Source organism: Oncorhynchus masou, chromosome 29 (assembly GCF_036934945.1).
Source record: "Oncorhynchus masou masou isolate Uvic2021 chromosome 29, UVic_Omas_1.1, whole genome shotgun sequence".
NCBI lineage: Eukaryota > Metazoa > Chordata > Actinopteri > Salmoniformes > Salmonidae > Oncorhynchus > Oncorhynchus masou.
Window position 1 is genome coordinate 67,200,471 of NC_088240.1, and position 15,093 is coordinate 67,215,563.

A 15,093-nucleotide genomic window follows, 5' to 3' on the forward strand; every position below is an offset into this window, starting at 1 on the left:
AGGAAGCCTGAGAGGAAGACAACCAAAGCTTTCGTTTCTAGATGAATGTTGAAAACGTTTTGGGGAGATGCCATTCAATATTCCCTTTCTTTTGTTGGTCAGTGAATTCATCCCATGTGAAGAGACAACTGATTTAATTGAAGTTCAAATGAGTTATTTACATTTCTTTTGGAAGGATTTAATAATTTGCAATTATGTATACTTATGATCAGGTTTATGTTTGTCTCCATATGATAAATATATAATACAATTCATTTGCATATATTCCCGTTAATTCCCACGGACAATTTCCACCTCTGAATATTCCCCAAAATGTGCAACCCCAATCCTAGTTTGGATTAGGGTTACTGCAAGTAGTTACACTGTACTTACATTATAGCTACAGTGTAATTTCAAGAGCACCTTCAGACAGTATTCATAATCAATGTACAGAAGAAAAAAAAATGTTGCATAGTTACAAAAATCATTTATTGAAAAAAAAGAAAAAATTGCAGATGAAATAAAATGTGAAATTCTTCCAAAACACAAAAAAGCAACAACTTATAAAACTCAATTTTATTGGATTCATATTATTCTGTTTAATTTCCAATTTTAACAACAGTTTATTAATGTAATAATTTATCTGCAGTTTACAAAATATACAACATTCTAGCCTCAAACTCAATTCAGGACCTCAAAGACAGTTCCTTTGTTTTTTTCCATTGTTCCTCTCTAATCAGTGACTGATTTAGACCTGGGACACTAGGTGGGTGCAGTTCATTATCAGGTAACACAGAAAACCAGCAGTCTCCAGACCTCGTAGGGTAAGAGTTGAATACCCCTGATCTAGAACATAAGTAAACATCTAAACTGAATTTTAAGGAACTGGACAACCTATGAATCCATCTTTTGACAGACCAGTCTAGAATCTTGTGGTCCCTATTTTCATGCTTTACACTGGGTGGCCCTTTAAGTCTATCATTCAGTCGTTCTGATCAATATTTATAGTACTTCATTTATAAAATATTATCAAATATAATAATATTCACTTTTGCTTTCTTTCAACTACAATAGTAATGCCATAAAACACCTAGAGAGACAAGCTCATGCACAGTACTGCACATCAGATCTACTGTTGAATACAACAACAAAAAGCTGTGCATTGGAGCCCCATGCAAACAGCATAGAACACTTTGTGATTAAATAAACAATAAAATCATAGCAAATAGTCAGACTTTTTCCTGAAAATGGAGTAAAAGCCCATACCTCTTGTTCGTTACTCATATATATATTGATTAGTAAACTATTTTACTAAGTCATGGTGGATATTATTCACCAATAGTTACACAAACAGAAATGCTTCAAAAATGATTTTGTAATGTCAAGAAAGGATAGGTTAGTAATCTTTTCTTTGAAGATTAAAATAAATATATTAAGAGGCATTATAAATCAAAGAATAAAAACATGTAAAGATTGAACAACAGCATAGACGAGATCTAAATACCCAGAGCTTTGCAAAATAAACTAGAATGCGTTCGAAATGGTGCCCTATTCCTTATATAGTGCACTACTTTTGTCCAGGGCCCATAGGGCTTTGGTCAATAGTGTACTATTTAGGATACATACCACCTGGAGAGGAGAGTCCCTTGGAGCCAAATTTTGTCATACTTGGCCGGTGTTACTCATTGCACTATATGAAGGAGTCTGATCCACTGCATCCTACGACATGGAATATATAATAGGTAATAATCAAATATAAGACAGACAGTAAGACAGCATGAGGCATCAATTCCATGTGGACAAGTATTAAAAAGTTTAAAAAAATAAAAGAACTAAAATTATTTCCTAAGATTACTATCATCAGCAAGAGCAGCTAATAAATATTCCAAAGCAACAAAAATTATTGGCACATGCTTTTGTACATTGATTAATCTTTTCAATTATTGCAACTATTAAAGTACAAATAACTGGATACATATACATAAGGACAATGATAAATTAAGGTGAAAGACAACATATATTATTTGGCTGCCTATGACAATTCTAATCAGACTGCAAATGTTCTTGAATCATTCTGGAAGATTCTTTATTGTCCTTGTGAGAGCGATGATGCTGCTTGTATAGTACCAAGTCTACCGTTCACTTGGACTGTTTTTGTTGGGGCATTTACCTGAATAAAATAGATGAAACATGAAAACCAGTGTTAATTTTGTACCAATTAAAAAATGTCTGACATTGAGTTAAAGTTAAGAGTTCAGATCATGCAAGAAGTAGACTATTTTGTGAAGAATGGAAGTGTTTCTATTGTATTTGTCTCATTGGTTAATCTAACGGAACAATACATTGCTCAAGCTGCACAGCCCCACAGACTGTGGAACTACGTGATGGAATCTTGGTCTCCAGCTAGCACAGGATGTTTCCCAGGAGTTGTTAGTTCCGTCACAGACATGTTGCAACAAAAGACAAGGTAATACTAGGTGAGAAATGGTGGGTAGTCGCCTGGCTGGTGAGTTCCCATGTGAGTGCATGCACAAAAGGTCATTTATGATCACCTCCATTTGCTCTATCTGAAAACGTGGAATTGACAACCTGTAACTTGATGACTAAACTCGCTCCCAATAACGGTCTCCCTCTTTTGTGGTGTTGCTAATGTATTGTTAGTGTGGTATCCTGCAGTACAGAAGATACTCTACCTTCTTCAGGCGCTCAGCTGCAGAGCCAGATCGGATGGCCTCCAGCATTGCATCCCGGGCCAGAGTGGGATTCCCCCCAGCCCCCGGGGGCTGCCCCATCATAGTGGGCTTGGACTGAGTGGAGGGAGGGGCAGGAGGAGGGAGCATAGAGGGGGGTGGAGGTGGCGGAGGCACAAATGGAGGAGGGGGAGGCATGGCAGGGAAGGAATCACACAGAGCTCTGTTCTCCTCCTCAGTCTTCCTGAACTTGTCAAGCTCCTCTGCAGCCTGGGATATGGTCTGTGGAGCGTAGAGAGGGGAACAATGGCAGTCCAGATATATAGACCCACTTGACAGCTGCTTCCATATGCACGCACGCACACACTCACAACTTCCCTCTTATACCTTGTTAACCCCAGTGGTTTACTAGGCAGCAAAACAAAGGTTAAAAGGCATTTCAAACAGTTTTGCTCTAAGTTAAGCTGTCGCTAGCCTGGATCTACTTTAGCTCCACCAACTGAATTTAACAGGTAGCTAAGGAATAGAATCAAGAACTCCCATCAACCATTCCATTCTTTTTTATCAAACCTAAATTCCACGTTATTGCCCTGAGAACCTGATTTAGTAATGCACATTTCTGAGATTCCTGCTGGTGAGCTGGGCAGGAACATTCTAGAGCTCACCACATCGGGCCTCCCTCACAACTACACATTTCCTCCTCTCATTTCCCCATGGTCCTTACATGAAAACAAACCACATCACATTCAAGAGGAACGCAAATAGATTCATATATAATAAACATAGTGCTGCTTGTTCTCCTGAAATGAGCTATTCAGTGACATGCAACAGATCCCCTGTGCTACGTCAAGACATTGCAAAACCAATGCAAAACCCCATCTGGCTCTTGGCTATAGCTTACCTTCCTTAGCCCTGCAGAGTTACTTTGGCCTCTAATGGCTGCCAGTAGCGCACATCGCTCATTCTCTTCCTCAACAAAGGACGATTTCTTCAATGTGCTGCTTGCACTTGAGTCCGATATCTAGTCCGACAGGGAAAATAGAAACCAAATCCCTACATTACACCCATTAAAAAACAAAACAAACAGTGATCTTTGTGAAGTTAGCGTGACGGTCTCTTTATCTCACCTTTCTGAGCCTCTCCTTCCCATCCCCACACTGGATGGCCGACATCAGAGTGGTGTGTAGCGACGTGTCCATCTGGACCGACTTCATGATCACAGGCTTGAACTTCTTCACCGGCCCAAACAGACTGACCTGCTGGGGCTCTGGGAGGTCGTTGCTGGCAGCAGCTGCAGCCAATCGCTGTGGTTCAGGCTTCTTTGCCAGGGCTGGATTACCTTTTGGACCTACTGTCTCTGATCTGCTCTGTGCAGGTGGTGGACCCTGCGAGGGCTTGGAGATGGCAGGTACCTGTTTAGTGGCGGATTGTGGTGCTGGTGGTGGAGGTGTAATTGGTGTCTGCTGTCTGGGACTGGGACTGTTGGACCCATGCTGCTTATTGTTATTGGCCACTTTATCAGAGTCCAGTGACTTGGAGCTCCCTCCTCTACCTCGCAGGGTAGAACTGCTCCTATAACCACTCCGGTCCACTCCTTGTGTCGACTCACCAGAGACTACCTGTTTCTCTGCTGAGAGGTAGTCAGGGTAACATTTAGCACCGGCGTGATAGGACCCGGAGCCAGAGCTGCTCTCCTTCTTCACTGTAGTAGATGTACCAGAGGACCGCTGTGGATTTACATGAAAGGATCGACCCTCTTTCTGATAGCCGTAACTGCCAGGTGGCTTTCTCACGGGGACAGACAACTCTGCTGGTACTTCTTGGATGTTGTCAGCTTTGGCCATGGTGGGCTTCACAGCGTATTTAGCAATGGCAGAAGCTACATACTGACTGGATGTTCTCCTGGACGGCTTGAGGAAAGAAAGGTTTCTTTTCTGATCTTGGAGAATACCAGTGTTGAATTTCATAGGCTGCTGCTGCTGCACAGGCGTCTCTGAAACTGGACCTGGGGCCTTGCCCTCTGCTTCCTGTGAGACGTCCTTTGTTACCTCAACATCTTTGCATGTTTCCTTAGGTGTCATCTTGGCTACAGGTTCAGAGGCCTTAGGTGTTGCCTTGGCTGCAGGTGGGTCAGAGGCTACGACCCGTGGGGTGGTTTTAGGGACCTCAGGCTCTGGGCTTTGGGTCTTTGTGAAAGGGACAGGCCCTCTACTAGTGGGGACCGAAGGTGCAGAAGTGTCCTGCTTCTCTGTGGAGCTCCAGAAGGCTTTGGCTTTCCCCAGGAGTGGTGAGACGGAGTCATCTTTGTTGATTCCAGACTCAGAGGAACCGCCAAACTTGTTTCGGGCGATGGGCACTTTGACCATGTTACCCTGATCGTCAATTCTAATGGCACCTGCTGTCAGAGTGGCCGTGGCCTCTGCTGGCTTCTGAGGCTGGGTTGCAACTAATGGCTTGGGAGGAACGATGGTGAATGTCTTCATACCAAATCGAGAGACTGGGCTAAAGGTGATATTCATTTGTGACTGTGAGGCAGTGTGGCCTCTATAGGTAGGAACCTCTTCCTCAGGGGACTTGGAATGGCTCTCCGGGACAGCGAGAGAGCTGTTGACAGGTGAGGCTTTCCTCTCAGCTCCCTCAGTGGACTCCCATCTTTGAACTTCTACTTTAGTCTTAGAGACCACTGCTGTATGGTCTTTCCCCGTGGTGCCATTGGCAAGCTTCTTCCCTGGTGATTTGAGGCGCTGCGCGGGCTGTGGTTGAGCAGAGCTGACTTTGCTGGAGCCGTCAGACGTACAGGCGTTGTTGTTTTTGTTCTGTATGCCACCAACACTTGAATGATGATGACTGTGGTTCAGGTCTTTATTGTCTGTTGTTTGAGAGCTACTCATTAGTGTGGCTTGGTAATCCGTCATGCTCTGTGTCTCGTAGTCCTCCAGGACTTCATCTATGGCTGTGACCGGGACCTCCATATCCACCACAGACACGGGGATGTCATTGCTCTCAGTGGACATCACGTAGGGGTGCTCTTGCACTGAAACAGCATCTATGTGACTTATATCTAGTGGACATGGACAAATGAAAATACATGTGTTAGCCGGCCTCCTTACTGACTATACAACAAATATTTATTTTGGTCCTGTGCATCCATTGTGGTTTCCAGGATGTCTCCAGTATGTCATTCATGTGCATTTGATGGACAATAAAACATGTTTTCTTTGAATTTGTGTTCTACTGAAAGCTCACTTGCTAGATCAGCATCCAGATCAGCCAGAGTCTGGTTGAGCTGAGCGGTGAGCTCTGAGTCCTCGTCATAGATGTCCTTTGTTTTGCCTGCTTTGTCGTTGTGGCTGATATCACTGCTGTGTCTAACGGAGGAGGGGGTAATACAAGTTCAGTTTTGAACTGTTCTGCAGGTAGCATAAAAGGAGAACTCAAGTTAACTCAAAAATGTGAAAGTTACATTTACATGATGGTGGAGCCTGCTGCCCTTGAAATATTTATTCATAGTACTTGTGTTTGAGTTTATATTTCTTTCACACTTAGTTCAAGATGTCCACTGAGCATTCCTCTGTTTTATTAATGTGTTTATTTTCTAAACTAAAAAAGGCATTGGGGTTATGTCCCTGCTCTTCTTGGCCAAGCCAAAGAGAACGTTCCTCCTGCATACTAGGTAGAGCCTATTTTCCTGAGAAAACCCCCAGAGCACTCACTTTAGAGACCAGCAGATTTAAGTGACGCTGCAGGTTTTGGAAGGTAGCCCCTTAGCTTCAACACATGTTGACTACAGTGACTCAGTCAAGAAGCACTGTTGGCCTTTAAACAGGCCTTTAAAAACAAGCCGGTGCAGAAACGTGCGAGACGTGAGATAGCTGACTAAATAGTGAGAGTCGCGAGGCAGAACTGAGAACTGGGAGCGAGGAGGGAGTTGGTAAATCATAGGGAGGATCTGACTCGTTGGTTGACTGGGCCATCTAAGACTAGTTAACCTTCCAATGAGAAAAGCAGCTTTAGCTAGGTTCTGCAACTAGTAGTAGTAAGTGCATATGGGTAGGATAACTAAGAATGAATAATTGAAAAGCAGTGCTAAGTGTGCACCCTGAACATTGCCATGATAACGCAGTGAGCAGAGCAGGTGAGTGGCAATACAGTTAGATTACCTGTGTCTGGAGCCCCATGTGGCACAGCCCTCGTCACTATCACTAGAACAGTCCTTGGTGAGGGGATGGATCATGGGGTGAGAGGAGCCAGAAGAGTCCAGGGAGAGGCTCCTGTCAGGGGAGGTAGGGTGAGTGGTGTCGGAGGCCGAGGGGGAGCTGACCAGGCCAGAGTCCTCAGCCATGCCCTCGGAGGCTGCATAGCCCTGATCCTGGAAGCTGCCACTGCTGCCCATAGATAAAGTCTCCTCTTCCTCTGTGGTCTGGGGTCCTGCCACAGAGAGCTGCCGAGAGTGCAGCCAGGCTGGGGTCCAGGTAGAGGGGTGGTAGACATGATCATCATCAACAACAATCATCAGTATTATTATCAGTTCACAGCAACAGCATGAGAAAGGAGGGATGCAGTGAAGGGGAAGAGTGAGAAAATATTATTATACAATGTTAGCCAGACATACACACACACGGCTCAATGAAACCTCTACTCTGATGGGCAGGCTTAAACATACCTTATGATCCTGTACTCAGTATTTTTATTATCTTTATTTAACCAGGCAACTCAGTTAAGAACAAATTCTTATTTTCAATGATGGCCTGGGAACAGTGGGTTAACTGCCTGTTCAGGGGCAGAACGACAGATTTGTACCTTGTCAGCTCGGGGGCTTGAACTCGCAACCTTCCGGTTGCTAGTCCACCGCTCTAACCACTAGGCTACCCTGCCACCCCCTGCTATGAACGATATTGACATGTTGCATCATATACTGTCCAATGGTCTCCCACTTGGCTTTGGAGCAAAACATGTAGATTGTATAACGTCTCACTTATCATCAAGCCAAAAGCAGGAACATTAATGTATATTCCATTTCTTAGGTTTACAGTATTATCCAGCCAGCACGCAGAGCACATCACTGAGAAGTTGTTAGAGAGATGATTTAAAGCCGCCTAACCCCTGAGTGACCTTGGCTCCAATATGTGAGTGAGTGAGTGAGTGAGTGAGTGAGTGAATGAGAGAGAGAGAGAGAGAAAGAGAAAAAGAGAAAGAAAGAGAGAGCTGGGCCTGTCAACTTCAGGCAGAGCTGTAATGGTGAAGAGAGGCTGTTCCTGGAGATGCAGTGATTCACACAGTGGCCTTCCCAACCCTTTCCCAGCACTGGCTTAGTCATGCCAGCTGCGACCACAGCCAGCACACACACACTCTCCCTAATCACCAGACACACACTGACTTTACCCAAAACAGCCAAAAACACTCTCGCACACAACCTCAAGCACATGCACAGTATATCCCTATCCAAAACAAAATCTTACACAAACATGAACTCATGCTTGCTCCCATCACATAAACCCAAACCATGCACAAACCAAGTCAAGACACTCTGGCAGTAACTCTCTCTCTGTGCCAGTAACAATCTCACCCACATCCAGTCATAGACATCTATCATCTCTCTTTCCACAACATACTGAAACACACTAAGCCACATTACCAGCACACACAGAACAAAATCCCAATCACAAATAATTTCCTCATGGCCTCAATAAACAAGTGGTCTTTAATGTTAAATAGTCTTTAATGTTAAATGAAATGATAAAATATTAATGTTTTCATGCTTATCCATTTCAAGGAAATCCTTGATGTCAATGATCTGTCATGCTAATTTTGCACTTGTGATGATACATGTTTTTAAAATGCTTTTTTGTACAATATAACACAATTAAAAACCCATATGAATGCTGATATTGACAAAGGCACTTAAAGGAGGGCTGAATATCTGGATAGGCCAATTCAGAATCGTTATTTATTTCACTCACTCACACATCCAACTTAAAAGCTAAAAACATGTAAACAAGAGTGTCTTCTATATAGCTATCATAACTTCTCACCACTGATATGTTGTCGCAGTGAAGCTGCTTCTCACAAACCCACTAATACTAACCAATGTCCCAGGAGTTAATCTCATAAAAAGGATGAACCCTCCACATAAAAAGTGTAATTGATTTATTGGTCGCTCCTTAATGGAGACAACCAATCAGCATGCAGAGAAAAAACAGCCTGGTTTCTAGATACTAACCATTGCAAAAACTAAGCAATAATATAGAAATCTATACCACCACCATCAAATCATTGATTTGGAGATATCGTATGACTTTCCTTATACCCTCATTTCAAAATGTCTCCATCAATCACTCCACGCTCAATACATGTATGGCTATCTCATCTGTACTTAAACAGCCTTCTGATCACACACATCCCTGTCCCCATCAGCCCTCACACACCAATCTCCTCTTAGTTCTCTACTGTACCAACCACTGTATAACCAGCTGAAATACAAAACAGCTTATAGTTTATACTGTATATACAGACATTTATAAAAACAAGCCACAAACACAAGGAAAAGGAAGCCCCATTCCACAATAGAGGGATTTGAAAGCGCAGAGATGGGAAAGAAAGTCAGTTCAAGGGGCAGTTCTAAGAACAGAATAAGAAGGATGGAAGGAGCAGAGGTCCAGCAGGATGAGACGAAGGTGTAGAAGAAGCGAGGGAGGAGAGGAAGACAGTGAGAGGACGGCAGGCCAGAGAAGTCTGTCTGTCTGATCACCGAGGCTTGGAGAACGGGAAACGGACAGGGGCACAGCAGTAGACTGTGGAGGGGAGAGGCAGAGAGAGGGAAAAGAAGACATAAGATAGAACTAGGACAGGATAGATAAAGGTGTTCTGGAGCCCTGGAGAAAGAAGTTGCCGTTATCGCAGCCTGACAACAGAAACATAAAATCACAACCCTTTACAGACAGCAGGAGATAAAAAAAAACATGGGATGAAAACCTCACAGGTTGATTAACGTTGCGTCTTAAATGGCACACTATTCCCTATATAGTGCATTACTTTTGAACAGAGCCCTATAAGCCCTGGTCAAAAGAAGATCATTATATAGAGAATAGGGTACCATTTGGGATACAAGGAACTTTACTGTCACAACTGACTTTCAGCATTGGGCTCAGCTGGCCTATAAGCCTGTCTGTTATAAAGGAGGCCGCCTATCAGCCTGTCTGTTATAAAGGAGGCCGCCTATCAGCCTGTCTGTTATAAAGGAGACCGCCTATCAGCCTGTCTGTTATAAAGGAGGCCGCCTATCAGCCTGTCTGTTATAAATGAGGCCGCCTATCAGCCTGTCTGTTATAAAGGAGGCCGCCTATAAGCCTGTCTGTTATAAAGGAGGCCGCCTATCAGCCTGTCTGTTATAAAGGAGGCCGCCTATAAGCCTGTCTGTTATAAAGGAGGCCGCCTATAAGCCTGTCTGTTATAAAGGAGGCCGCCTATCAGCCTGTCTGTTATAAAGGAGGCCGCCTATAAGCCTGTCTGTTATAAAGGAGGCCGCCTATAAGCCTGTCTGTTATAAAGGAGGCCGCCTATCAGCATGTCTGTTATAAAGGAGGCCGCCTATAAGCCTGTCTGTTATAAAGGAGGCCGCCTATAAGCCTGTCTGTTATAAAGGAGGCCGCCTATCAGCCTGTCTGTTATAAAGGAGGCCGCCTATCAGCCTGTCTGTTATAAAGGAGGCCGCCTATAAGCCTGTCTGTTATAAAGGAGGCCGCCTATCAGCCTGTCTGTTATAAAGGAGGCCGCCTATCAGCCTGTCTGTTATAAAGGAGGCCGCCTATCAGCCTGTCTGTTATAAAGGAGGCCGCCTATCAGCCTGTCTGTTATAAAGGAGGCCGCCTATCAGCCTGTCTGTTATAAATGAGGCCGCCTATAAGCCTGTCTGTTATAAAGGAGGCCGCCTATAAGCCTGTCTGTTATAAAGGAGGCCGCCTATCAGCCTGTCTGTTATAAAGGAGGCCGCCTATAAGCCTGTCTGTTATAAAGGAGGCCGCCTATCAGCCTGCCTGTTATAAAGGAGGCCGCCCATAAGCCTGTCTGTTATAAAGGAGGCCGCCTATAAGCCTGTCTGTTATAAAGGAGGCCGCCTATCAGCCTGTCTGTTATAAAGGAGGCCGCCTATCAGCCTGGCTGTTATAAAGGCGGCCTCATAACTGTTTAACTGACTGCAAAGGAGATGAACCACGTGGAAAGCTTGGATATAATGTCCACATGAGCTGGACTACACATTAAGAGGGAAAACTGTGATACACACAGAGATTGATTTCAACATGTTCGTCATTTAGCAGAAGCTCTGAACCAGAGCAACTTACAGTACATGGTACTGGTCCCCTCTGGGACTCAAACCCACAACCTTGGCATTGCAAGCACCATGCTCTACCAACTGAGCCACACGGGACATTCAACAACAACTATGAAGTTCAGGGAGGGAAGCAGCACTGAAAAAGGAGAGGAGTTAGAGGAAGACATGAAGGTTGGAAGGAGAGTGGCTGGCTGCCGGAGGGAAAGGCAGCCCAATAGAAGAGGTCAGCTGGGATGAGAGACCTACACTGAGGGGCCTCCTCCATGTGGTTCTCTGGTGAGGCATCGGGGGAGTCTGGGTCTGAGGGAGGGGGAGGGTACGGCGGGGGTGAGGGGATGACTAACTGGGGGAGCTCCCGTACTGGGGTTCGCAGAGGTTTGAGTGGCACTGGACGCTCAGCACCTAAAGAAAAGGAAGGATGCAGCAACACTGGGTGTTAGAATGGGGGAAATCAAATCGGCTTGAGAAAGTTTCATTGAAAAACACAAGTTCTGTATGATCATTCAAATAAATTAAAACAGGAAATACAACTGTTAAAAATAATATTGCCTTTGTTCATCATACTGTGCAGAATGAAATGACTTTTTTTGAAAACATTAAACAAAATACACAAGTTAATCAATGAATGGCTACATTAACAAATTCCTGAACGCTGCTTATAATGCTTAATGTATGTGGGGAAAGCACAGTAAAGCTACTCGCTTGAAGGGAAGCTTCTCAGTGGCAATTGTGTTGCTTGCTGATCAGAGTCTCTAATCAGAGCCCCTTAAACAGAGCAGAGCAGAGATCACATCAGACTCTATGCCCCAGACTCCAGCTAAGGGAGATAGAAATGGAGCTTCACAAAACACTCCAGGCCAGGGCCGGACAACCCCATTTGGGGCCCGTTTTAGAAAAACAGCTAACTTCCTGCATTTCAACACGTTTTGTAAAGCTATTCTACACATTTTGTCATGAGTCTGAGAATATGTTGCAATTGTAAAGCTAATTTCCTGCAATTCCACACTTTTTGTCATGGGTCAGAGAAAAATGTTGCTGCTTGATAGCTAATCTCATGCTGTTATTCACATTTTGCCATGAGGCTGAGATAAAATGTTGCAGTTTTAACCTTTTCACCCGTGAGTTCCAAATATCTCTAACGGTCGCCCCAGCGTGATTTGTTATGCACCCGACGTTAGAATGCACTGTTCCAAAATATGATTGATGCGCAACAGGACAGTTAACCCACACTGCCTGCTAATTATCTATAGGCTGTTTCAACTTGTCAATTTCAAATTATTTTCTAACAACAGTTTGAGTTGAGGTGTGTTCCGCCGCCTCATTAACTCACATAAAAGTAGCCCATTTCACTGTAGCAGACAATTTATGTTTGAGGCTTTACTGAGCCGGACAAACCTCTCTCTTCGAGGAGAGTCCAAGCACCTCCCCAGTGTTTCCACAGATCAAATATGCAGATATTTGCGCAGTCTTACACAAACTTTTTCCCCCTGGCACATTTCCTGGCTGGCGCTCGCATTGCCTTCATTGTTGTTTTCCTTACAAATAATAACTTTGGACATGTGTGCGTTCCTATCATAGTAAGTGCCTTATTTTCTGTGTATCGTGTTGTCTTTTCTACTGCAGCATACAGTATGTATGTATTGAGCATAATGTATTTACAGTTTTATTCATGTTTTCAAGTATTGGTGACAAGTAATGCATTCCGATTATTGCATAGATTATAATGGACACCTTTGATGTGTGTAAAATACTTTTTTGAAGGTTGTACTGATTATGATGAGCTAATGCTAACCTATTTGCCAGCTATGTGTGATGCCATGTTTGTTGACATTATACAATGCATTCTGGGTGTCACGTAAACATCTGTCAGACAAAATATGTTATAATGAGGAGAAGGAATGGTTCACAAATCTTTCGAGTAAACGTCTGGAATTGAATGAAGGGAAGTGAATGATCATAGACAACATAACCCCTTCAACATGCATACTGCGAACAGACCAAACTCATCTTGCCTCCTCTTATTATCTTTGGTTGACGCGAAAAAACAGAACAGTGTGGCGTGCACACACTACCCATCGTTGGATTACATTAGATTTTTAGAAAGCGTTTTACTCAATTATTTAGATCAATGGTGAGCTCACCCTTGATGTGATGAATTGTAAATAGTTATTTATAGGGGATTCCAATTCACATTGTGGTTTCTGTTAGCTAAATATGATTGCTTATGTTACGTCAAATCTTTCCTCTGTTAGCACTAGGACTAATGTAGCCTACATTTTCCGGTTTGCATGATTGTGTTATGCTGTCGCTACTTCTGTGAATGTCTGAACATTGCATCCAAAAATAAACTGGTCACATTCAGGACATAACTTTGTAAGGACTGTGTTTGTGCAGAATGTCTCTGTGAAGAAACAGTGTGGCCAGCTCAAACGCTGTTGCATCAATTGACACATCCAGGGGGTTTCAGAACAGTAGGCCCCTTGACAAAACAAGAATCTCCATATCTGGTGTTTTATGTAGAAGTGTATAATCACAATTAGTCAACTATAGATTTTCAGAATATTGTCATCTTGGATTTCCATATTAAAAGGGAGTCTACATTGACTCATATCAGTGATCACATACATAGTATGAGCACACAGCGGCAGTAAACTCAGAAACATTCGGAGAAATCTGACAGAAATACTGATGGCAATGTGTGGACTGGAGCTGAACGGCCTGCCACGGGAGTGTAACTGTGTGTCGGTCCTAAATAGCACCCTATTACCTATATAGTGCATTACTTTTGACCTGGGCCCATAGGGCTCTTGTCATAAATAGTGCCTTATAAGGGAATAGGGTGCCATTTGGGATAAACCCAGTAACAGGCTGATGTAATGGCAGCCAGTGCTGAGCGATGTGAGCAATATGTCAAGGTATGCCTCACGCATCCCTTACTCAGCAGCTGATGGACTGCAAGGAGTAGAGCCGGCCGTGGGAGTGACTGACTCTGTGCCTCAGCCCCTTTAGATGATTGACTGTGTTCCAGGTGTGACAGCTAGCGCCACAAAAGTATGTACCTAGCTACGTGACTTAAACGCACACAGCAGATTAAGATGAGAGATTTCCTATTGTCAGCACTGATGATAACGTAAGACGTGGGATGAGAAACACACCCTTCAGAGGCTAGCAGATGATCTGCAGGCCCTTTAAAAACATTGAGGGGACATGAGCGCACACACACACACACACACACACACACACACACACACACACACACACACACACACACACACACACACACACACAGGGTGGGTGGATTGATTGAAACAGCCCCAATTGAGTGGGTTGAAATCTCAGTTTTTTTCCAGACAGAAAATGTATTTTAAGATGAGAATCAACGATCGAAAAACTACCTATAAGAAATAGAGCCTCTGTGCCTGAGCCAAACATTTAAAATTGGGTTGAGGGACTGTTTTTTCACTATGATGTGAGAGAGAAGGAGCAGAGCGAGAGCAGACGAAAAGAGTACAAGAGAACAGACGAACAGAGGAAAAGAGCACAGAGGAGCAGTGTGCCATGTGAGAGAGTAGAGAGATATCTGGGTTGCACTATTCCTGCTAACAGAGCCAATAGAGGTTCTCTCTCCACACAGTTGGAGAGGCAGGAAACAACTGCGCTCACATACATTACAGAACATAAACAATGATTATCTTTAGCCCACAGGGGTTAAATAAGGGGAAACATCTAAAATCCCTGTAGTACATCATCTCTAATTGATGCATGTCATCTATTTATTTTCCAGACTGTACAACCCATGATGTACAACCCATAAATATACAACTTCAGATCAGAACATAATGATTTGTTTTGTTATGTTTTGGGGAAGTCTAGTTGTTCTGCCTTGTGAGCAATAGATAGGTCTGTCGGTCTGATAGGGTCTTCCCAGCAGAAGTCTATTAGAAAGGTCTGTGGATCTGACAGGGTCTTCCCAGCAGAAGTCTATTAGAAAGGTCTGTGGATCTGACAGGGTCTTCCCAGCAGAAGTCTATTAGAAAGGTCTGTGGATCTGACAGGGTCTTCCCAGCAGAAGTCTATTAGAAAGGTCTGTGGATC

General features: G+C 43.7%; 1 protein-coding gene across 7 annotated transcripts in view; it reads right to left on the reverse strand.

Annotated features, from left to right (window-relative positions):
- Positions 1-117: 117 nt before the first annotated feature.
- LOC135520357 (protein cordon-bleu-like) overlaps positions 118-15,093 on the reverse strand; it is a 76,844-nt gene continuing 61,868 nt past the window's right edge. For 6 of the 7 annotated variants that reach the window (XM_064945841.1, XM_064945842.1, XM_064945846.1 and 3 more), the window contains 7 exons: positions 11,245-11,400; positions 6,830-7,130; positions 5,916-6,037; positions 3,797-5,730; positions 3,571-3,690; positions 2,673-2,951; positions 118-2,149 (listed from right to left, as the gene is read on the reverse strand). In XM_064945841.1, the coding sequence (XP_064801913.1) occupies positions 2,066-2,149; positions 2,673-2,951; positions 3,571-3,690; positions 3,797-5,730; positions 5,916-6,037; positions 6,830-7,130; positions 11,245-11,400 (2,996 nt within the window). In that variant the 3' untranslated portion in view covers positions 118-2,065. The remainder of the gene's footprint in view (positions 2,150-2,672; positions 2,952-3,570; positions 3,691-3,796; positions 5,731-5,915; positions 6,038-6,829; positions 7,131-11,244; positions 11,401-15,093) is intronic. The other variant, XM_064945847.1, reaches the window with a different exon arrangement.